At 40.7% G+C, this 25448-nt stretch overlaps 2 protein-coding genes across 2 annotated transcripts in view; both read right to left on the minus strand.

The window, feature by feature from the left end:
- Positions 1-1030: 1030 nt before the first annotated feature.
- cep120 (centrosomal protein 120) lies at positions 1031-15490 on the minus strand. Its single transcript, XM_007573177.2, has 19 exons — positions 15257-15490; positions 13668-13824; positions 13389-13503; positions 13173-13317; positions 12657-12805; positions 11853-12050; positions 11561-11785; positions 10105-10439; positions 9752-9901; positions 8918-9097; positions 8749-8845; positions 7876-8064; positions 6723-6812; positions 6549-6641; positions 5642-5803; positions 5447-5569; positions 5255-5353; positions 1652-1797; positions 1031-1382 (listed from the first exon to the last, which is right to left on the minus strand). The coding sequence occupies exons 1-19, from the start codon at positions 15303-15305 to the stop codon at positions 1166-1168; spliced, it is 2919 nt and encodes a 972-aa protein (XP_007573239.1). The 5' UTR covers positions 15306-15490; the 3' UTR covers positions 1031-1165.
- An 894-nt stretch (positions 15491-16384) lies between these two features.
- Positions 16385-25448, minus strand: part of znf608 (zinc finger protein 608) — a 40316-nt gene continuing 31252 nt past the window's right edge. Inside the window, exons 5-9 of the mRNA XM_007573178.2 lie at positions 24762-25206; positions 23525-23709; positions 22593-22740; positions 21451-21507; positions 16385-19773 (exon numbers count right to left, since the gene is read on the minus strand). Of these exons, the coding sequence (XP_007573240.1) occupies positions 19754-19773; positions 21451-21507; positions 22593-22740; positions 23525-23709; positions 24762-25206 (855 nt within the window). The 3' untranslated portion in view covers positions 16385-19753. The remainder of the gene's footprint in view (positions 19774-21450; positions 21508-22592; positions 22741-23524; positions 23710-24761; positions 25207-25448) is intronic.

Below are 25448 nucleotides of genomic sequence, written 5' to 3' on the forward strand. Positions count from 1 at the left end.
TAGCGACATTCAGCACTTAAGGAAAGAAAATGAGTAATAATTTTAAAAGGCAACTTTTATCAAAGTATAATTGTAGAAAAAGTAAATTACGTGCATGTATTTTGATTTTGATTATACAACTTTGAAGATTCAAAAACAGTTGTGATCAGTTTCAAAGTAACACTTGATCAATAACAATATTGATAAAATATTCAGACTAAAATTGAAAAGTTTTGTTCATCAATTCAAATATCTGAATTTATTGAATGAGCATCTGTGTTTTAGTTTAATGCAGGACGTTTAGACAGAAACTAAAGTTATTCTGCAGCTGCAACAAAAAGTTTTCTGGAGTTTTAATTTAGCTCAGGCTAAAAATTTAACTATTAACATTAAATATAAAATATACAAATTTAACTTTTTTGGTGGAATAAACCTGTGAAACTAATTATAAGAGATTCTCTGTAAAGAAAAAAAATCCAGCTGCCATCATTAATGCAAAAATAATTTATTCCAAAGAAAAAGACAAAACAATAAATTAAATCACGAGGCTGCAGCGCCCCCTGCTGTCAGGCACCAACTCCTCCATCAGGGACAGAAAACGGATTATTGCAGTAAAAACGCTTCGCATGTCGAGTCGGATGTTTCTGCTCATCACATTAACGTCACATGATCTGAGAAATGTTACATTTTATAATCGATCAAACAACCTGCAGAAACACTTCAAAGGATCTGAAGGTGTAAAATAATTTATGATTTTAATATAAATGTTTGTGTAACAGCTGAACGTCAGGTTGGTTCAGAACTTAAAACGCTTTAGCAGAAAAATGATTTTCTGACCTGTTTGTTTTGATCCGATAATAAAAACAGTTTGACTTGTTCTAGTGAACTGAAGGGTTTTTCTGGAAGATTTACATTCATTTACATAAAAAACCTTCACCTGCTGTTTGTCGACGAGAATCGAACCTTCAACACCAGAGCTCTGGTTCTGATCAGCTGAATATTGATCCCAGCTGATCAGAAAGAGCAGAGCAGCTTCAGACGCTGTAGAAACTACAAGTTAAAGTTTTATTTCTGTGTAACGTTAACTCAACGGAGCTGAATCAGGCTCAGTTCCTCTCCATGGGCCTCAGGTTAAATGTCCCCGTCTGATTGGCCGGTGTGGCGGCCGTCTCCCTCTGATTGGCCGTCAGAGTTTCCTGTCCCTCATGGCTTCCTGTATCTGCCTGCTGAGCTCAGCGATGATGCGGTCGTCATGCGTGTAAACGCCGGTCCTCAGCAGCGTGTCTCTCTCCTCCAGCAGGCGGCTCAGGTGTTCCTCCGCGCTCTCGTTCAGGTTCAGGCAGGGGGCGGAGTCTGGCTCTGCGGGGGCGGGGCCTAACTTCTCCTCTTCCTGCTTCTTCAGCCTGTGGGGGAGGAGTTACAAATATTCAGAGTAAAACACGTCCTAAACAAAACATTTCACATCAGGTTGTCTTATTTTCAGCTCCGCTAAATAAATAAGCTAATGCTAATTTTGTTAAAGCTAAAGCACTAATTTTGTTAAAGCTAAAGCACTAATCCTGTTAATGCTAAGGCGCTAAGCAACACAGTATTATTTCATCTCCAGTGTTCCTGCAGACGTCGGTCCTGACCTCCTGACCTTTGACCCTCCAGACTGAAACATCTTCCTCACCTGTTGATCTCGTTCCTGATGTCGTCCAGCTCCTGGCGGTCCTGCCGCACCGCGTCCTTCTCCTCTGTTGCTAGGTAACGGAGCCTCATGGCCTCCAGCTCCGCCTGCTGCTTCTTCAGCCGGGCCATGGCGTTCTCCTGCTCCCTCTGCGCACAAACACGTTAGCGTTAGCATCGCAGCTCTGCTAGCATCTGGACTCTTCATATCTCCACTAAAATCATTAGCAAACAGACCTCTGACCTCTGACCTCAGCGCTGAGTTCAGCTGCCAGCTCTGTGTTTGTCCTTAATTAGAGCGCAGAGCGGCGCGATGATAAATTTGTCTGCTTGTACATTTTCATAAAGTCTCCCTGAGGAGCCGATCCACTGAGACCAACCGCATCGCCGTGAGAGCCGACAGAAAACTTCATAAAAACGTCACAGAGTCGTATTTCTCTCCGCCGCCCGGCCAGATTTACCAGAACCGCTGATCTGGGGTCAGGACGACCCGTAAATCAGAGCCGCGCTAACACGCTGTCGGAGCGGCTCGGCTGCCACTCTGAGGTCCGATCCAATCAGGACGGAAACAAACTGTTTGGGCTCAACGGGTCAGAACTGCAGCTGCAAAATGAAGAAACGACGTAAATCCGATAAAAGGAAAAAAGGTTCTGAGGATCTGGCACCGGAACCGGGTGATGACGGGTCAGAACCCGGAGGATCTGGGTCTCATTTTTAACTCAATATGATCCATAAACGGAGCTTCAGCCTGAAATAAACCCAGAGCCTGAAGGTTCTGCTCAGAGTTCTGGTCGGGTTGGACCCGACCCGGTAATACGATGAGTTCTGCTACTTAATCATTTTGATCATATTTGTTTTAAGGCTCATGAAGTGAATTTATCCACTAAAGAGCTTTTAACAATATAAACATTAATTATTATGTTATGATACAAAATCTGCAATTAATCACAAATATTTCAATCAATTAGCAAAAATTATTTCAATATTTACCTGATTTAACTTCCCTGCATTTACGAAACTGATTATTGATTTTAATAATCTACTTCATTTGTCAGTTAAATCAATAACATTTAATTATTTTTATTTAAATATGATTTTTAATAATAACAGGAGCAGCTTTCTGTCAAATAACCGAGTTTAACCCAAACGGGTCGGCCCAGAACCGGCCGACAGGCGCTGGGTTCTGGTGACACACAGCAGAACCGCAGCCGGCCCGGTCTGGATGGGAAAACTAACAGAACTCCTGGTGCTGACCCGGCCCGGTTCTCTCCGGTCCATTTGCTGCCTGGATAATTACAGGGAAAACAATCGGGCCGAACATTTCATCTGCCAAGGACAACCGGACCAGAACCAGGTGGTACCGACAGCAGAACCAGACCAGGAGCCTGGCAGTTCTGACCCAATAAACCAGAAGAGTCAGAACTTTTGGGCTGGAGGTGAAATAAATATTATTTTATTGTTAATCTGTAGAAAAACGATTTAAAGCTTTTAAAACTAAACGGTTCAATTAAAGTCTCATTTGAAATATGAGCTTTTATTCTGGGTTTTTTACGTTTGCAGGTCCGACTCCAGACGGGTCAGAACCCCCAACCAGTCCTGAAACATTTTAATTTATTGAATTAAGTTACAGTTTATTCAGCTTCAGGTCGTTTCTCCTGCTGTCTCTGGTTAAAAGACGATTCCTTTCACACACAGTGTGACGTCGCCTCCACTCACCACAGAAACGCTAAAAGTAAAAACACTTCCTGCCAAATACCAACTTCAAGCTGGTATTTATTCTAAACGGGTTGTACAGAACATGACGACTGTGTGATTCTTCAATGTTTTGAGTTAAAGTGAATAAAATGTTAAAAAGCTTCAATCAGAAAACAGATTGTCGTTTGTTGGTCTGTCCCAGAATCCAAGACCTTTTTGTTCTTTTAGTTGTATTGAAAGACTTGGGCTGATTCTGAGAATTTACTTATTAGGAGGCAAAAAATAAATAAAAAGAAGAAAAAGTTATGCTGATCATTTTAGTTCCCAACAAGAAATCAAACCAGGAAACAGAAGAAAAAACTAAGTAGCTCAATGAGCGACTCTAAAGATAAATACAAAATGTTAAAACAACTTTGAGAAATGTAGTAATTTTTCCCTGACTGGAGGTAAGATACTGACTGCTTGTTGATTCCTCACAGAACCCCACAAAATATCCATTAATCTGTTTTCTACTGAATCTACAGTAACAGATCTGAATATTCTCCTCATCGCTCCTCGTTAAACCGCCAGCAGGAAGAAACGGGTTCCATTCTACAAGTTTCCTTTTTTGGTTTCTCTGAGGCTCAATCCTCCATTTTTTACAATAAAAATATCTTTGTTTATGTTTCTGTTCATAAAAGCAGCTTTTAAAGCGACCCGACCTCCTGCTCAGCCTTAAAAAACACCAAATTTAGCTGTGAGCCTCACATCTTTCATCTGCCTGTCCCAATATTTTCCCTCAGAAAAGAACAACTCCAGGTCCGTGTCCCAATATTTTGACCCAACACCTCGGCGCTGTTTGGGCTTCGACTCGCGGCGCGGAAAGAACATCATTCCTCAGGAATTTTTATGATCCGCCGAGCGAAACGGGAGGCGAGAACAAATCGACGAGGAGAAAACCCAAACAGACGAGTTTAGAACCGGCCGAGTAAACAGAGAGAGACGCTGCTGCAGATTGATCTGCAGGAGGCGACGAAACCCTTAAAAACGCATAAATCACCCCGTGTTTTCTCTGCAACCACGACGAGAACCGAGGGGGGCGGAGATAAAGGATGTGAGAAACCGGAGGGAGAGATGATGAGGAGGAGGAGGAAGATCTGGGTCGGGTTCTCCAGCTGCTTCCTGTCAGGAACAGTTATTAGTTCATCTGACGAGTTCAGAGCAGAGCTGGACCAAAAACATAAAAAATAAAAAAGTTTGTTTTCGTTTCCAAAAATTAAATAACAGAAAATATTTTCATAAATTGGCTTTTATCGTAATGATCCCTCGCGTGAGAAGTGATTATTGGAAAGATGAGACAAGATTGTTTAATTACAAGAATAAAGTCACAATATTAGCAGAATAAAAACGCAAATTTACCAGAAAAACGTCTTAAAAATACAAGAAAAACGTTGTTCAAATGAGAGAAAAGCCGGTCAGGATCCTGGAAACGTCAGGATCAGGATTCACCCCGATCCGCTTGAAACGAGCAAACGAACAAAGAGCCACAAAGTTCTGCTGATCAGAATTTGATGCTGATCAAATATTTCCTTCTCTGTAAAAATAACAACTTCACATTTATTTTCATAAAATTACCACGTCATCTTACCAATATTATGACTTTATTGCTGCAACAATAAAACTTTGTTTCATTTAAATTTTGCAGAGCGACTGCATTCCTGTCATAACTTTATTCTAGTCATAATAATAAATAAACTTTATTCTGATATTTTATCATAGATCTCCATGTCTGCTGCTTGTCAAACAAGATGGCCGCCCTGCGCGTGATGACATCGTTCAGTGATGTCATCTCGCGCAGGGCGGCCATCTTGTCTGAATTTGGTTAACCTTTGAGCAGAAGCAGGCAGAACCTCCGGCCCAGCGGAGGCGGTACCTGTTTGAACCGAGCCAGCTCCTTCAGCGCGCGGCCCCACTGCTGCTTGTAGTGCAGCTTGGACTTGGTGGTCGACTCCAGCTTCCGCTCCAGTTCCACCTTCACAGAAACAAGCCGTCAGAGCAGAACCGCAGCAGCAGAACCGCTGGTATGAACCCAGAGGCCAGCGGGTCGGGTCGGGTGTCGGCTCACCTTCTCCAGCGCCAGCAGGTTGACTTCTGCCTGCAGCCTGAACTCGGGCCGCTGGTTCTGCTGCTCCCGGTAGAGCTGGAACTCCTTCTGCAGCTGCTGGTATCGGGCCTCTGCGTCCGCCATCTGGACCCAGAACCAGAACGTTACCGAGTTTAACCAGGCCGTTATGGACCAGCAGAACCGGCACCTCTCTACCTGCTGCAGCAGCCGGCCACGCTCCTCCTCCATGAGCCGGACCTTCTCCCTCTCCAGCGCCACCAGGTGGTCGCTCTCCCTCTGCAGCCGCCTGCTGGCCTCCTGCAGCTCCTTCTGGGTCAGGTCGTGTTCGGCTCTCAGCTCCCGCTGCAGACGCTGAGTCTGCAGAGGAACAGAACCACATCAGATTTAAAATAAACTCGATTAAAAATACTTCAACATGTTTTTACTCAAGTTACAGTAAAAAGTCCAAGAAATTACTAAAGAGTGTTTTAGGCTCTGATTGAATAAATCAGAATCTGGTTCTGATGAGACTCAGAACCTCTAAACGGTTTTAATCAGTTTATGAAACCCATTTTTAAAAATATGATCTTAAATGTGTTTTTATTGGCTGGAAGTAGAAAATTAACAGAAATAAAGGCATCGATACAAAACTGAACTTTTCAATAATATTCACATTTATCTGCATCAGCATGACGCTACAGCATCCCCTTTAATTAAAATATCATAAAAGGTCTGAAATTATTGGTTTATTTTACTATTATTTCTAGATTTCACATGTTCGTATAATATTAATATTTATTTCTAATCATGCCTGAAACTAAACTATTTGGTCAGATGTAAAAAGAAAAACCGTTTGTGTGGCCTGTTTAGGCTCCTTCTGTCCACTAGGTGGAGCTGCAGCAACTGAAGCGGCTCAGGAGAAACTGAAGAACAATCAGGATTTCCACAGGAAGTTATTAAACACAAAGAGTTCAGACCAGAAACACGACACGTCCCTTAAAGAAGTGAGGTAGTTGTGGAAAAATTAAACAAACGGTGTCAGAACATTTCAGTAAACACTGAAGATGATCTAAAAATGATCGATTACTTTCAGTTCGTATTGATCAGATTTGATCAGCCTGACCTGCAGCTCCGCCTCAGCCAGCTGCTTCTCCCTCTTCTCCAGGTCACACAGCGTCTTCTGCAGCTTCTCCTCCAGCAGGTTAAACTCCAGCTCCTGCAGAACCACCAGAACCGGATCAGAACCGGATCAGAACCACCAGAACTGGTTCAGGACCGGATCAGATGAACTCTTGACCTTCTTCTTGACCAGCGCCTCCCTCTCTCCGTCTCTCTTCCTCCACTCGTCCGCCAGCGCCTGCATGTGCCGCAGCTCCTTCTGCTTCAGCTGCAGACAGAACCGCCGCCATCTTTAAACCAGAACCAGAACTCCTCACCGGGTCAGAACCAGACGTTCCTGTTTACTGAGCTTCTTCTGCTCCATCCTCACTGAAATTCTGTCTTCATGTAAAAACCAACTAAAAACAGAAAAACTTAGAAAATGTGGAAAGTTCTGAGTTTTTACAGGAAAAAGATCAACTTTATTCTTTTGTTGACATATTTTAAGATATTTTTATTCGGGTCGGGAATTTAACGTTAATTTCAATTAAAGCTGCAGTTTGTAACTTTTATTAAAAATATGTTTTTTACATATTTGTTAAAACTGTCACCACGTTGTTAATGTTTGTTATAGACAGATAATCTGAAAAGATCGATCTGCTGTCTGAAGAAATGAACCAAAAACAACCAATGAGAGCCAGGAGGAGGAGCTTAGCGCTGTCAATCATTATCATGTACACGCTGCTAACTGTGCAAATGGGAAACATCGATTTGAACATTTGCCTTGGAGGCTTGGGGTGAGCAGGGTGATTGACAACACTAAGACCCGCCTCCTGGCTCTGATTGGTTGTTTCTAGTTGGTACAGTGTTCACAGATTATCTCATACCAAACTGTCACAACATGGTGACACTTCCAACAAATATGTAAAAACTATATTTTAAGTTACCTGCTGCAGCTTTAATTAAACTGAATTCATTTTCAATTTCCCCAAAAACGTTTGTTGCTCGGTTGAGGTGGTTTTTGGCTTTTTGGAAAATGATTTAATGAACTAAACAGGAAATGGAAACATTTACTGAATAAGTTCTGATGTAGTGATCGCTCCCACCCGTTGGTGGACCTGAGCCTTACCAGAGGCACAAAACCTCCAGCTGAGGAGACTCCGTTTTATTCTGAAACGTTTGCTGCATGCTAGTTAGCAACCTCTACTTCCTGTTAATTTCAACCATAATTTCTGATGAAATTACGCAAATTTGAATTTTTCTTTTTTGCAACATTTTAAAACTCCTGAAAACACGCCTGATTGGACAGACAGCTAGCTAGCGGCTAACAGAGCTAACTCTTCTGTTTCTACCTGATCGTCGAACAAATCCTCCTGCTCCTCCTTCCACATCTCCAGCTCCAGGGCCGCGCGGTACTCCAGGGTGTCCCTGGTAGCCTGGGGGGCTGGCGGGGCCCCGGGCCCCTGGGGGGCCGGCGGCAGCAGGGACGGCTTGGGCGCTGCTGGGTGAGAAGACGACTGAGGGACGGCGGGACATTCGTCCTAGAGACACGATGAGGAAAAATAAAGGAAAACTCAGAGGAACGGAAACTTTGTAATGAAATCAAGTATAATAAAATAAAAGCTTTTTATTTTACATTCATCTCATGTTTAATAAACTATTCAGTGGAATTTTGTTCCTCATGGACTGAAGATGTTTGTATTTATAGTCTTCAGCTGATCAGGGATGAAAAAATGAATCGTAATCGATCATTTAAATAAAAGTCAACTAATTTAGCAATCAATTATTCATTAACTGATGTATCCAGATTAAAAAGAAATATCCGTCCATCCATCCATCCATATTCTGAGCATATTCAGAATTTTCTGAGCAGTAATTCAGCCAAAACTCTACAACAAAACGTTTTGCATTTATGATAAATTACATTTCGTCTGTCAGTGTTCTACCCGGACGTCCTCTAGTGGCAGTTTGAATAAATGAATGATGTCATTGCATTTTAGGCAATAAAATGTTTATTTCTTATGCATTTCTTTGAATTTTTTATAAAAGTTACGTACTGCAGCTTTAATTTATTTCTAATGTTTAAAAAAAAAGCATAAATGAAAAACCTGAGGACGTCCTGATTGTTTTAAATCCAATCATCAGAATAACAATCACTAAAATAAAGGTCAGCTGCAGTCTTAATGCTGACCCACTGAACTAGGTTCAGAACCATCTGGACCCACCTGGATCGAGTCCGACACCAGAACCTCTTTAGCCTTAATGAAGCCCAGATCCTCCAGCGTCGCCACGTAGCTCAGCTCTGCCACGCGCTCCGTGGGCCTGGAGGACCGACACACCGCCGTTAGTAACCGCCAGGCGACCCGCCTGTCTGTCTGTCTGAGGCGTCCCTACCGCTGGGGGTGGACCACGGGGATCCGGTCCTGGTGGGTCTGCCTCCAGCCCGGGTCCCCCGCCGGGCCCAGCCGGGTCTTCTCTGAGCTCAACACCTGGTGCAGCTGGATGGAGGCCGAGCCCAGCAGCTGGTCTCTGCTGGAGGAGCCGCGGTCCCACAGCTCCACCACTAGAGGAACCCTGGAACAGCAACGCCATGGTAACGTGTTGCCATGGCAACACGCAGCCAAACACCTGGCTGGGCGCAGCTAGCAACGCCAGGTAATGCAATTCTTTTACATGCAAACCCACCAAATTCTGCAGCATGTTAAGGTTCTCATAGTCAAGCTAGCATAACTGACCTACTTTCCTCTCCTTCAATATATATATATTTTTTTTTTGCATTAAAACTTCTTCCTTACCTCGTTATCTAGTTGTTGTAGTATTGACAATTAGCACTGCATAGTTTTTTTTCTTTTTATGGTCAGGCGTACATGTAAGACTCGGCAGCTAAAACCAATGCTATACATCATTAGCTAGCAGCTTTCTGCCCTCCAGAAGGGAGACGGGGGCGGGATCTTACCTGCATGACGTCACGATGCAACGTGTCGATGCAATTAAGAAGTACTTTAAGAATTGTGACTGACGTATTTAAGGCCAAATTACTGTTTTAATTAATACAAGACATTTTAACCTGCCATGTGTCTCAGAGAAGAACCTAGATAAGGACAGGTGTGTTACCTGAGGACAGGCGCCCTACCTGAGGACAGGTGTGTTACCTGAGGACAGGCGCCCTACCTGAGGACAGGTGTGTTACCTGAGGACAGGCGCCCTACCTGAGGACAGGTGTGTTACCTGCGGAAGGTGTCCTGCAGCTGCTGTGGCAACGCGGCGAAGTCGAAAGCGCAGTAGGACTGCGGCAGTGACACCTCCATGTTCCTCTGCAGCTCCACCGGCGGACTGGTCATGATGGGAGCCGAGCTGCCGAAGAACTGGTACGAATACCTGGAGAGCAACCCAGACTGGTCAGACTGGGAGCAGGACCGGCGGCGGTACTGGTCAGACTGGGAGCAGGACCGGCAGCGGTACTGGTCAGACTGGGAGCAGGACCGGCGGCAGTACTGGTCAGACTGGGAGCAGGACCGGCGGCAGTACTGGTCAGACTGTCAGCAGGACCGGCGGCGGTACTGGTCAGACTGGGAGCCCACCTGAGCATGGCGGCGATGGGGTATGGCGTGGCGAGCTTGGCCAGGCTGCGCAGGTCCAGAGAGAAGCAGTAGTGATGGGCGGAGGACGGGATGGACACTTTGGGAGCGGAGACGCTGACGGAGGACGCTGCGCCTTCAGGGTGACGAAGAGGAGCATCACCTTCATCACCTCCCGCCAGCTTCCTGTCGAGCTCCTGCTCCTCCAGCAGACTCTCCGCCTCGCTCTCCGTACGGAACGAAGAAGGAGGAAGAGGAGGGGAAGCAGCAGGTTTCTGGGTCGGCGCGACAGCAGGAGGGAGAGGTGGAGCTCTGCTGGGATCCTTTCCCCTCAAAACCTGAAAAACACAAAATATTTAAAATACCCAGATAAAAAAACAAAACTTAACCTTTGAACTCTCACTTATTTCATCATAAATACTTTCAGCATCTTTATGAAGCTCAAACAACAGATAACAGAGTTAAAGATTTAAAACTGTTTCTCTGCCAAATTCAGCTTAACATTGACTCTGCTGCCCTCTAGTGGCCGTCAAGAAGAAGACAGGACTATAATAAACCAGAAACGATTCCAGGATTAAATTAAAAAACACTAATAAATCTGACAGTTACACAGATAAATACAACTCTGAGGAGCTCCATAGAAAGTATTCACCCCCTTGGATGTTTTACCATTTTTACTGATTTAGAAATAAATCATGAAAAAAGTAGACATTTTTGACAAATAATTTAGAAAAAAAAGTGAAAACTAGTTTCTAAAACATGACAATTAAATAAAATTATTTAACCTTACAATAAGTTACTGTAAAAGTATTCACACCCCTCTAGTCCCAGCAGGGAGTCAGTGGATCCGTCAGTTTCCTGCTGAACTCTTGCAGCTTTATGTTAAACATTTTTATTAAACTATTATTTTGTAGAAATCAGTTTTCACTTTGACATTAAGAGTTTTTTTGTATTTTTTTTCCGATAATTTTTTTTTATTTTGTTGCTAATGTCTGATTTGTAAAATCAATAAAAAGGGTAAAACATCCAGGAGGATTTTTAAATATTAAGTAAAACTATAAGCAGTAAACAACTGATGTTTAAACTTCTAAATAAAAACTTTGAATTAATGTTTTAAATGTTTTATTTTAGTGCTTTTTATAACTGCTATTTTGCTGTACTATAAATAATTCTTGTAGTTTTGTGTGTGAATTAAATGGTTGTTTTAATGTTCATGTTTATTTATAAGCTCTGTCCCTTATTAAATAATTTCATATTCTATTAAATAAAGCCAGATGGCAGTAAGATGGAAATGAATATGCTGATCTCGGCCCAGTTTTATTCACCGGGCCGGTACCGGTACACGACATGCCTAATCACAGCAATTCAAACTCAAAAATCCTTTATTGATCCAGAGGGAAATGAAACGTTGTAGTAACTCATTAATTCAGTTTCCTGCAGCGTTGTGGCGTTTCCCTACCTGAGGCGCCGGCTCCTCCCTCCTCAGGGTGACGGCCACGCCCACCGTCGGCTGCAGCTCCGCAGGAAGAGCCGGCAGCTTGCTGCGTGGCGGCGGCTGCAGGACGAACGCCCCCTCCACCGTGGCGCCCTTGGTCTCTAGGTCGGCGGTGGCGGCGGCGGCAGCGAGGGCGGACAGCGAAACATCGCTGCTGCCCAGAGAGCGGTTCCCGCAGCACAGGTGGACCTGCGGACGCAGCGGGACGTCAGGACAGGCCGCCGCCATGACGCTTCGGTCAGAGGCGGGGGCTCACCTGTAGGCTGGACTGCTGTGTCAGGAAGGCCTGCAGCGCCTGCGTGCTGCTGCGGATGCGCACGGAGGCGCGCTCCGGCTCGAAGTCTGGACTCAGCAGGTTGTGGAACGGCTCGCTGGTGATGTCGTTCCCCAGCAGGGAGTAGTAGAAGAAGAAACCAGAGTCCTCCGCTAGCAGCTTCTTGGTGCTGGGAATCAGCTGCAGCAACGACAGAGAAAACAGCCTGGGGTCAGTTTTAAGAAAAGATGGAAAGAAAAATAAAATCTAATTTTATTAAGACATATCATCCAGAACTACTACAGCTGAACGGAAGATAAATTCAAAACTGTAAGTCTTTTTTAAATCACTTGGAATCAAATTTAAGATCCAAATAAAAACATGTCAGTTAGCAACAAGTTGAACATAAAACATGAGTTTTTTATGTGATTCCTGTAGTGAAGCATCATAAAACAAAGCCTGTGAAAACTAAAAACACCTGCAGCTTGTTGGCAGACTGACTTTGAGGTTTTGTGTTTCATGCATCAATCATCATTTTTAAGACTTCTTTAAGATTTTAACAACAATTATGGTTTTATTTTTAGATTGATGAATTCAACACCTATGAAGACTTTTTAAGGTCCGTTCACCGAGACAGAAACAGTTTGAGAAAAACACCAGACGTGTTGGTCTGTTACCTTTGTCATCAAAGATCGGATCATTTCTAAAAGCCCCGAAACCAAAAACCCCAGAACTTACTTTCCTGATGACATCATGTAACCAGTGAGCGGTCGGTCGGTCGGGGAGGAAGCTGACAGATTTCCTCACCTGTTCCAGTTTGGTAGCGAAGGCGACGGTAACGGAGAGGACGAACATGTCGCCACAGCGATCCGCCGGACCGACCTGATGGTAGCCCTGATCCGGGATCAGCTCCGCCTCCAGCCTGGCGGGCAGCGCGCCGCTCACCGGGCCAGAACCTGCAGCACAGACACAATAAACCTCATGTTTTTATTCAGACAGGACCAGAAACACCTTTGTAAATAAGTTCTACCCAAAATTTCAGTAAAATGTTTTTCTTTTCTTTAATTACATTTTTTATTTCTGTGCATCTTTTAATGCTTTTCTAAAATTGTTTAGAAAAAGCTGAAGTGGTGAAATGAAAAGTCTGCAGAATGTGCATTTCCCCACCGATGAATCGATTAATTGTGAGGATAATGAATTACTACAATAATCATGAGCTGCTCTCTGGTTCCAGAGCATCAGCAGGAAAATGCACAGTAAACCAGCCGGGTCTGCAGGGTCCTACACCCCCATATTCAGCAGAGCCGGTCCAGACCAGCCGACCTTGTCGAGGCGCCGCCTTCTTGGCTCGGATCTTGTCAGAAGAAGCTGCTGCAGCCTTGGAGTCGTTCTCCAGCAGCGTGCCGACGAGCAGCGCTGCCTTCTGCTTGGTGTATTTACTGCTGAGCAGCGGGTACCAGCGGGGATCCTGGAACACAGCGCAGCCTCGTCACCACGGCGCAGAAACACGCTCACCTGGGCCTGCAGTCGCCGCTTTACCTGCCTGGCCTCCTGGACCGACCGCAGGTCCAGGACGATGTAGCCCACGCTCTCCTTCTTCTTGCTGACGGAGTCCAGAGTGAAGCACTGCAGCTTGATGGGTGTCCGCTGCAGCCTGGAGGGACAGAGGGACAACATGGAGGGACAGAGTGGAGGGACAGAGGGACAGCATCGAGGGACAGAGGGACAACATGGAGGGACAGACGGTCAGCATGGAGGGACAGAGGGACAGCATGGAGGGACAGAGTGGAGGGACAGAGGGACAGCATGGAGGGACACCTGTGCTGATGCAGCGTCTTGCGGTCCAGCTCCCAGGCCAGCTCGGTGCTGAACTGCGGCTGCTCTCGATGCTCCACTGGATCCGTTTCCAGATGTTCGCCATCGAAGCTCGCCTGGACCACCAGACTTAGGCGAGGGCTCTTCGGAAAATGCCGACCTAAACGACGAGTTTGTTAAATTTAATTGAAGTATCAATTCATTTCTTCATAATTCCCAGATTTCCCAGCATTCTGATGGACATTTCTCCAAGCCCTGCTCCTTTTTTCACTCATCTTCAATTCAAAGATCCAGTAATAAATCTGAACATCAAGAGACGAACCACTAATGACTAACAACATCAAGCTGCAATTTTTTAATTGGATCTTTGTCACCAGCTGGCATAAACACAACTCAGTCACTTCAGTCTTTCAACATCAAAGATTCAATTAAATTAAAAACACTTCATTGAACCCAAAGGGAAACTAAATGTTGTCATCACTAACATCATCCAGCTGTCTCCAGAGAGTCGTTAATGGTGATTTCCTGTAGCAGTCAGTCCTCCAACAAATCTGAAGAGGCCTCTGACTGCTGCTGACCTGCTAACAGCTCCAACATGTCCTGGATGACACCAAGCTCTGCTAATCCACCTCTTTTGCTGCTCCTCCTTAAATCTCTGTCTGGCCGTTGGTTAGGATGGAGGAAAACTGATTTTATTTATTTTGAATGAGTTTACCTTAATAAAAATTATATACCCAAATCAGAGGAGATGAATTAATATTTTAGAATTTTTTATGAATATAAACAACATTCAAATACTTGAAAAAGTATTAAGTAACAGTTGATTTCTTTGAAAACAACATGGAGTTATTGGTGTTATTGGTGATGGACATATTATATCATATCTATTAATGTACTGTAATTTGCATTATTAATTTTTTTTTTCCTTTGTAGATAGGGCACCAAAACTGGCTCCAGGGCCCCCCATCTTTTTAAATCCGGCCCTGCTGCTGCATAAATATTTATGCAATCACCTTTTTTATGTAAAATATTTTTGTCATTTTGTAAAAATTGGCTTTAATATTGACGCTAAAATGCTTTATTATTATTATTATTATTATTTGTTTGTCAAAAAGCTAAATTTTGTTTATCATGACTAATTTGTAAAAACAATCAGAGTAAAACATCCAATGGGCTGAATACTTTGAGTCACTGCATTTCTGTCCATCTGTGTTCTGCTGAAACACTGTGACTTTCCCAAATGAAAGGTTTATTCTAAGCTAAGCGAAACTTTTTAATTTTGCCAGCCTGCAGCTATGCATGCTGGCTAACAGGAATGTTTATAAATGAAATGCAGCCCTGATTTATTCAGCTGTTTTAAGACATTCGCTGTAACCAGAAACAGGAAAACTGTTTATTTAGAACTGAAAAGGCTAAAAACCGGTGAACTGTTCATCCCACCTTAACTGTTTACCCGAACCCAACAGTCAGACTTAAGCTGCTAACGCGACACTTTGTCTCCGAGAAACAGAGTTAAAACCACCGAAAGAAACTAAAAACACCTGCAGGTTGAGCTCTAACTGTCCCCGTTTATCCCATTAAATCCAGCTCACCTTCCAGAATGGACACAACGATGAGAAGTTGGTCAGACTTCGCAGCCATGTTGACATCAGCTCCGCTTCAAAGAAGGAAAAAAACGACGTCGAAGTGGCAAACTCCGTCTTCCCGTCGTCGGTTTCATTTAGGGTTAAATTGTTGAGCTGTAACTGTTAACAGTTGGCGTTTAATTAAAAAGCAGAGCGTCACCGACCGTTACGACATCAAACAACCGCTTTGTTGTCAAGCTTTGGCGCCACCCATCCTGTTTTAAAAGCGGAGAAAATGAAGGAGGCGCTCCACAGCGCCTCTGCCGGTTGGAGGCGGGACTGCATACATTGAATCAGTAAAAAAGTAACGTAAAAAGGCTACGGTACTCAAATACAGCCACTGATCATAACTCCTGATTTAATATTTTACATCGAAAACACAAAAGCATATAAAGCTATTTCATATAAAGTCATTCTCAAAAGACTAAACTAAAAAAAATAACAATTACAAAACAACAAATTCAGGTGAAAGAAAAAAAAAATCAAATATATATTTTTTTCAAGATAAAACTTATTAAATTCATATTTACAGTAGGTGTTGCATATATTTATTTAAGAGTTTAAAATACGTATTTACCCTTTTCACCTCCAATTGGCACAAAAGGGGATCAGCAAATAAAAAAATGTTAGCATAACAAAGCTTGTCTACAAACAAGAAGTCTCACTCTGACATAAATTATAGGTTTGTGTCTGATACATTTTTGGTCAAAATATGTTTGAAATGCAGAAATTTCACACAAGCAGGAGTGAAAAATTCATAATAATATTACTCAAATAAAAGTAAAACTATGGTTCTCCTTAAAGTATTTTTCAAAAAAAAAATACTGCATATGTGTACTGCATATCTGTGGCATTACTGTATATTTTGTTGCATTGTGTTCAGTATTGTTTTTTTTTATTAAATGTATAAAATATATGCATTTAATACAACAGCTAAGAAAGAGCAGAGCATAAAAGCAAAGCTTTAATTTTCCTGTTTCATCTGTGTTTCAGCTGCTACACATAAAAACAGGTGAAATCTCATCTTCCTCTGAGAAGAGTGTGTAACTCGTTCTGTAAACACTTAAATTTGAAGAAAATAAATACAAACCAGTATATATATAAACATCCTTTAATCATGATTGCCAACCATATGAATTAAGGCATATACAGTATAAAAAAGCAACAGCAGGACTTATGTTTATACAGTTTCTGAGCGTTATTTACTGGTTAAACCAGGTGGATGAACTGAACATAACAAGCAGCCTCTATGAGACAACAATAGTGTCTCCAAAAAGTAGATTGAAGTTTGTAAACAGAGTCCATCGCGCTAAATTCAAGTAATAAAATGAGCACTGAAACTATGAAGGTAAGGTGTTGTGTTGGTGAGGCAGAGCCGCTGATAGAAATGCTGGGGCTTCGGGCTGCTTGTTCTCAGCCTTGTTCTGCTGTTTTTACGTTGTTGCTGTTTGTAAATGCATGAGCTTAATTTTTAAAATAACATTCGGTATGTCCCTCGAGTTTGGAGATCCGCAAGGACCAAAGTGCTGCAGAAACAGTGAGCTGTCAGCGAGCTAACGTTGTGTTTACAGTCGTCCAGCAGGAGTTGTAAACCAGCTACTGGCCAAATATTTAATAAAGAGTTTGATCCAGATGTTTTAAATGACAAGATTTATGACCATCCAGTTATTTAGGCTTTTTTAAGCAAAATAATTGTAGACCAACTTGGTCAGATAAAATTATGTTGAAAGTTTGGCAGTGTTACAACACCAGAGGTAAAAGCTGATTGTGTTTATCAGAGGCTCTGCTGGGAGCAGAAAACGGGGAAAACATCCACCACACTCATTAACGACACAGATGTGTACCATAGTTACTTTGTGCATCCATTTACCATTATCAGATATTAAGTTAGTCATTATTTTCTATAACATGCTAATTATCACTTAATAAGTAAAGAAAATAAAACATCTCCAAACCTGCTCAGGTTAAGCTGCAACCAAGAAAAAAAAAAAAATCAAAATAGCGTGTTTTTAAAAACTTTTCTTCATGAGCTGGAAAAATACAGTCCTGCTGCATGTAAATGTTCTAACAAACAATTTACACATTTATAGGAACAAGATATCGAAGCATTAAACTCTGTCTTGTAACAAACAACGAAGTGACATTTTTGGTTTTTGGTCAAAATAATTCCTAGTTTACCTAAAGAAAAATGCCCTGATCTGTTTGTAAACATATCAGTTTAACACTGACTTTTATTTAAGTTTTTTAATAAACTTTATAATGAGGTTAAAACTTAATGTTTGGGCTACATTTTGTCCACATCAGTGATACTAAAAACACAGCATGCAATGCCAGGAAGAAATGAAACAACAAAAACTAATTTAGATTAAAACAAGTTCAAAATTAAGACAAACTAGGATTTTATAGTTTACAAATTATAATATTTTAATTGATAAAGGGAAATGTTTCTCTAACTGTTGCCTGTCTTGATCTATCTAATCTAATTTTATTATTATCATCATTTAACATGTTGTTGAAGAAAGTTTAATTACTAATAAAAATGGCAATCTGACTTTTTGGAACAGAATTGTTTTGAAACAAACATGAACAAAAGTGCAACTGAGATAAAAGGAATTAGATTTTAATTGGGCCTGTTGGTTTTTATATAAAGTACCATAAGACAATATTCATTGTGATTTGGCACTGTGTAAACTGAATCTAACTTAACTGAATTAATTAAATGTAATCGTCTTCATAACATTTATCACAAAACATTAAATTTCTTAAAACACTGACCGCAAAATATGAATATTTTTTATTTAGTTGAAATAATGCCGTTTTGTTTAAAACAAAGAGAAATAATGTGTAACCGTAATTAGCACCTGCTAATCTGTATTGTTATGGCTAATTTACTGTATGTAGCATAAGTAGCTTTAATTAGCTGTTGATATTTTTCTTTCATGATTAGTTTTAGCTGCAGAAAACACCTAAATATCAAACTGTCAACCTCCTATTACATTTAAATGTTCTTTTGAAAATATACACAAGAGTCTTACGTGATCTATTTGTGTTAGCGAACACCTTTGGCTTGCAAGCTAATAGCTAGCCAAATCTAGTTACTCCTTTTGTTTTGTTCAGTGTTTCTAACATAAAAACAAACATTTAAATAAATATGATGAATAAAATGTATAGTTTCTATTATTATTTTAACATATTTTAATGTTGTAGCCAAAAATCGCACAGCTAACATGCTCCCAGCTATGCTAACAGGTGAGCTAATATAGCTCTGCCAGTGGGACCTGTAGATTTTGAAACGATTTTGAAACAATCCTTCCCAACTTCTCCTAAAAATATTGCTGACTTCATTTTAAGTTAGATTACAACAAATATGTTGTTCCTTTATCTTTCTGCTGAACTAACATTTATTTCAGTAAACGTCATCACATCCATGTCATATTAGCAAAAACAGCTAGCTCTCAGGCTAGCAGTTGAAACGTTTTATGATGTTAGCTTAAATTTGGACTACCATGCATCAAAGCACAATAAAAAAAAAACAACTTAAATTTGATATCTGATGTTTTGATAATTCAGTACAAAATTTATTTTTCTTTCAGATTAACTGCTTTTTCACCTGAACTTAATTGTGAAAAAGTGTGTATAAACATGAGGTTTTGCTTGAAACAAAAGTTTTTGATAAAATGTGTAACAGAAACTGAGCTGATGAGGGAAATAAACAGGTGAGTGGTTTTACTTCCTGTTGGGCGCGCCTGCTTTGCCCCCCGCATGGTGATCAACAGAGTGAGCATGTTGGTGCTCTGCCATAAATCTGTACAGAATATATTTACACCACTGGGGTTGGTAAATGGCACTGGGTAGGTCGAAGTGAAGGTTTTACTCCCACATAAAGACAATACAATCAACATGGTTACACTCAAGTACAGGTTAGTTATACAAATGTAGCGTCAGCACTATGAAGGAGGGAGGACCACTTCAATAATCAGAATGAGAACAATAATTATACACTTTTAGCTTCCTAATGCTGTTTTTGTCCCAACGGGGCTTTAAAAAAAAGAACAGTGAGTTTGAGTTATTACCTTTACATTCAGTCATATCGTCATTATATTACACTACAATAAATGTGCATTTTATAAAGTTAAACACAACAGCAGAGGTAAAGCTGAGTGCACGGGGCTCTAGGATGTCATCTTATACACAACATTTCAATTCAATGACATCTCGCTTTTTACAAGAAGCCCCGCTTTTTAAAAAAAAGGAAAAAAAAAGAAAGTCTCATTCCTGCGATCTGTCCCCCGCCGCTTCATCTGCTCCTCTGTTATAAAACCGGTGGATGTCATCAGTACGAAATGAAAGAGGTTTCTCTGTTTGTTTGTTCCCTGCCTCTCAGCGAGGCGAAGCTTATTCCACACCAAGGAATTGATGTCTGATAAAACTGCCATCCCTCATGCGAGACGCGGTCACATGGTTCTACTTCTTCCCTTCGCTGTCTGTGGAGGAAAACATAAAGATGTTTAGGTGTTTGGAACATTCAGTTCTGCTTGACTTCAGAGAGAAAACAGTCAGAGTTACGTTCAGCGGGAAAAACCTTCTGGGAGAGAAGAAATGTGCTCAATAAAGCTGTGAGGGTTTCTGCTCTTATTCATCCTGACTTTAGAGAATCTTCTGATCTGACATGATAACACACCAAAAAGCTCTTTAAGAGAAAATACGCATAACCCTCGAATCAAAGTGCAAAAACTAGTGGCGGGTAGGCTCGTCAAGATAACTAATTTTACTGGTGATAAATTTGTTATCGCGATTAACGATAATATTGTTGTTTTGAGATTATTTTTAATTAATACAATAAAGAAAAAAACGATTCTGAAAGATCAATAAACGTTAAATTCTAAACTTAACACTGAAACTTTTAGTTGAAACAAAATATCCAAAATAAATTAACAAAACAAATAAAATTAATTCTGAAGTCTCGATTAAAATCTGTGACAGGGGTCAAATTGTGAAAACATATTTGGTATCCATGGGAACGCCACAGATACCAACTTCTTGGCTAGATGCTGATAGAAAGAATTTGAGTATTTGACTTTACATCCCAGGTTTGCAGGTCAGACGTCGGTTTTTTGTTTTTTTCCAAAAAATACATTTCAATTTGAGTCAAATGTAACAGTTTCTTGTTGATTTATTATAACTGGGTGAAAAATTATAGATAGTTTCTAAAACACTGATATAATGAATAATAAAAACAAATCCTGGTGAAGGACAAAACCTTCCAAATTATTTTACATTTCTTCCCCCTTTTCTCTGAAACTGCAGCAGCTGCAGTGATAATTACTTTTCTGATTGCGTCTCCCAAGTGTTAGATTTATTTTAATACCGAGATTATTGAAATAGAGTTTGTAATTAAAGAGAGAAACTAAATTATATTTGGATGCGTTATTTTAAACACATACTTCAGAAAACCCCGTAGATTTTTTATTAATCAAGATAATTGCAGGCCTGCAATTAACCACATTTTAATCTAAAATATTGACAAAATATACAACGCATATGGTGAAAATATTTTGTTTACAAGATTTTTTTATGCAACTTTGCAGCAAATGCAGCAAATCTGGTGAGTTAGGATGTGGAGAAAACGAAGCTAATCTCTTCTATCTCCACCATTTCCAGGTAGCTGCAGTCTTTGCAGGGTTACATAATCATCACATTGTGCTCTGGAACTGCCAGGCAGGTTTCCTCTGCATTATTTTACACTTTCAAACAAAGCAACAGAAAACACTGCAGACAGAGGATCATTTACTCAGAAGGTGATTTTCTCCAGAGAGGAAAAGGTTAACACTTAGATGAATTAAGACAGTTCTCAACATCATTTACTCTCTGTTTGCATTTAAATAATGGAACTTCTGCCACTTTAGAAAAGCAGTTTCATCCAGCAGAACATCTTAAAATAATCCATTTACATGTTTTATGTCATGGTTTAAACAAGAAAAAATAAAAATGTCTATGTTGTTTTCTTTAATTTTGACACGGCAATGATTTTTATTTTGTTTTTGTTTTTTTGACAGTATGGTGAATAGCTATGTAACATGTGCTGTGTCATCAGTTTTCCAGCCTTGTAAACATGTCATGTATTGAAGTGAGAAGTTTTTCTGGTTCAGTTTCCGTCTCACCTGCTGAGGAATGACCCGACACCTGCTGGCTGGAGACCAGAGACCTGGAGCTCAGACCTGCAAAACATGAAGCATAAAAAACAAGAAAATCTGAGTTTGGACATTTACACAACATGAAACATCCTGAAATAAAACTTGTAGGCCTGACACAATAATCAATAATCAGTTCATTGCATGATGAATTAAAATGAGCTCAGTCATTTCCATTTTCATGATTGTTTTTCTCTTCCTACCAAAAACTGGACGATAAAAATCTTCAGTTTGGTGCTTTGGTCTCAACTAGATCTTTATTTAAAGGACACATTTGTTTACAAAGACTTCATTATTATTTATTATTTCTGTTGTTTTGTTTATTAATTTGTGTATTTAAAACATTTTCCAGTTTTAGTGTTAAATGTTCATTAGAAGATAAATTTTATTGATCTTTGAGAATGAATGTGTTCTTGCATGATTATGCCATCATTATTTTAGTCTCAAAACAGTAATATTATCGTTCATCGCAATAACTTCTGGGATAATTTATCACCAGTAAAATGTATTATTGTGACAGGAATAATTGTTCCCATGTCACTCTCACTATTGAGATTTAGAATCTAATGGGAAACAGCTGAAAACATTTCATACAAATAACATCCACAAAAACGACCTTAAAAATGTTTTAACACATTTATATACTTTCCATTTAATTGGTATGTGATTTGTTTTCTTTATTTCTGTTGTAAGTTTTATCACTAAGACAGATCATGATATATATCGTTATCACCAAAGAGCACAGTAGATATCAGGATATTCATTTGATCCCAAATCGCACATCTTACACAGACCAGATGTTTTTGCTGCAGAACATTTAGAGATTCTGAGTCTTAATTTCTATAATAAGACAAAATTGAATTAAAAAACAATATTACAGAGCAACTTTTAAATAAAAAGACAAGGTTAGCTACAAAATTTCTTTGTTAAGTAGGATTTGTTCACATTTACATTTTTGTGCTTTTTTATCTTAGGAATTAGTACAAAAAAAAAGCAGAACTGTGTTTCTGTCACTATTTTATTTCACTTTTGGATTAATAAAAGATCCTTTTGAATTTAAGCTACGTCCTTTAAAATGTGTGACCAGGTCAGAAGAAGCAGCAGCTCTGTACCTTGGTAGATATCAAACTGCCCGGACATCAGGTTGTAGCTCATACCCAGGTGTGTGTGATGGTGTGTGTGGAGGTGTCGAGCAAACGACAAGTGGTTCCTCTCCCGTTCGATGTCTCTGTCTTCCTCAGGCGAACCCTTCTCACCAGGCTGGGCAGAAAACAGACAAACACTCGGCTTGTTCTGGCTTTTCTGAGTTACATCGGGTCAAAGGTTAAAGTCTCTGAGCTCAAGACAAAAGTCAGAACTGGAACCGGTTCTAAACCTTCAGCGATTCGTTGAGTCATGCTGGTGAAGGATCATCATGTTAAGTTATAAATATATGATGTTTAAAGCTGCAGTATGTAACATTTAAAAATAAATGTTTTTTACATATTTGTTAAAACTGTCAAGTAATTTAGAATCTGTCCAGAAAAAGCTAGTAAAGTTAGCAATAACGACAAAACGAACAGCTAGCTTTGCTATTAGCGCATTAGCCACCACTGTTAGCTTCTGCATTTCTGGTGATTTTTACTTTATGTAACACGTCAGATTGTCCATCCAAGGGTATATCTATAAAATTTCTGATAAAAACCACAGAATTTTTAAAAAGTGAAATTAATCCAGAAGTCTTAACTTCAGCTGGCCTGGATGTACAGAGGCTCTTCATGGAAGAAGAGTTTATGTTTGAAATTAAAGATGCTTGATGCCAGGCATATGTTTAATCAGGCCTGGTGTTTATGCAGTAAATGTCAGCCTAATTGCTTGAAGTTAGAATTAACTTTTTCAAGAACAGATAAAACATCTGCTTCCTGTCGTGTTTGTCTTTCTTTTATCCTTCGCTGTGGGGGTTTCTGTCAGAGTAACCATCAGAGCCAACATGTGAAGGAAAAACAAACATCAGAGGAGCGGCGCAGTGTGAGTGTGGCCGTGAAGGAAGCGAGCGTTTTCTCACAGCAGGGGATTTTCCATGGAAGTGATGGCTGGGCTGCTGCAGCAGCTCCACGGAGGAGGAGGAGGAGGAGGAGGAGGACGAAGAGTCACCGATCAGCTTGCCGCTGGCCGGTTCTCCTCTGCCGGGCGGAGTCACCTCCGACTCCTCTCTGCCAGCCGTCTTTCCATACAGAGGATAGTGGAAACCTGGAGAACGAAACACAAAGCAGGAACAAACAAATTTAGCTGGACGATAAATTGTCCCAGAAGTTACTGCAATAAATGATAATATTGTTGTTTTGAAACTCTAAGACATAATAATGCAACAATACAAGTAAACTTTAAATTCTAATGAACATTTAACACTGGAACTGGTTTTTAGCCTAAATAAATAAACAAAACGAAAGTAACAACAAATACAATGAATTATCAAGTCTCTGTAAACAAAATTGTCCTTAAAAAAAGACTAGTTGAGACTAAAACACTAGACTGAAGACTTTTTGTTAGACAGATAAAAGAGAAAAGCAATAAATCATGCAAATGAAAATTATTTATACTGTTTTAATTTATTATGTGATTAACTGATTTACTGATTTATTACTTATTGTGACAGGCCTAGACACACAGAACTGTGGAAAAAACAGATCAGTGTGTTGAAAGCATCCAAACAAAACCTACAGAAAAATATGCAAAACACTGATTTTGTTTGGTATAAAGATTATTTAAATTAATTTAAAAGATTAAAGTCAACAATACAAAGGTAAAATTAAAGCATTCCCGCTATATAACAGGGATGTACAACAGTTTGAATTGTGATTAAAATCAATTCAAATTTAGCCAAAATCTTTACTCTTATCATTAAAACTAGATTATTTTCCCCTATTATTTTTAATAAAGGAGCCATGTTGATTACTTCCTGAAGGTGGAGCTTCAGAAAGACCAGGAGATTTTAAAGAGACAGAGGCCCGGTTTCAAGGCATTCATTTAGGAAGTCATATTGACAGCATTTTTACATAACTATGGTACAAAACTAACATAGTTTAACAGTACTATAAAGAGGCACAATGTGCCTGGAAACACATAATACTGCCCCTTTAAACTGTGCATTATTTTTCATCATTGCCCTCTACTGGCCATTACATAAAATGCAGGTATTTTCCCTTTGGCTTCATATCGTAGGGATGAGATGTTACATTACGTTTCTGCGTTTATGAGTACATTTAGTCTAAACATGCAGGCAGCTGATTTCTGCCTGTTACCTGGGTAGTTGTGGACCAGCGTTGGGGACACCCCCCTGTACGAGCCCCCGCTGCCCTCACACATCGCCAGGTAGGGAGAGTAGGAGGCGTGCTGATACTGGATGTAGGGCTGCTGGGGGGTCATGGGAGGAGACACTGCCGCCCTGGCATTGTGAGACTCCTCTGACAGCCCTCCAGTGGGTTCCTGGTCCTGGTCCTCCAGCCCCTCCTGTCGGTCTGAATCCTCCGTGTCAGTGACGGGCAGGAAGTCTTGGAGCCCGTGAGCTCTGGGTTTTTTAGCATCTACGCCGCCTGAGGTCATCTTGGCCCCAGCAGGCTCCACGGTAGTGCCCCACTCCTTCCCACTGCCCACTTCCCCCTCCTCGACATTCTCCCCGTGCTGACTCTGAAGCTCTGAATATTTGCTGAGCGCGAGGCGGTGCGCCCAGGCAGGGCCGTCTGGGGACTAGATTGATGGGGACAAGTGTTGGTGCTGGTTCAGTGTTTCCCCTATAATTCTTTGTTAACAGTGGTGGGTGGCAGCCATTTTTCGGGTCGGCTCGACTTCGGTCCACGTCTCGGTCCTGCTTACATTGCCAGGTGCGAGGGCTAAACTTAGATACCGTTCTATTTAAGCATCAGCAAATTGTCTCTTTAGTGCTTTTTAAGGACAAGCGAAGGGTAATTTATGACTCATCTGTTCATTTG

This window comes from Poecilia formosa, unplaced genomic scaffold, assembly GCF_000485575.1.
Source record: "Poecilia formosa unplaced genomic scaffold, Poecilia_formosa-5.1.2 Scaffold320, whole genome shotgun sequence".
Classification (NCBI taxonomy): Eukaryota; Metazoa; Chordata; class Actinopteri; order Cyprinodontiformes; family Poeciliidae; genus Poecilia; species Poecilia formosa.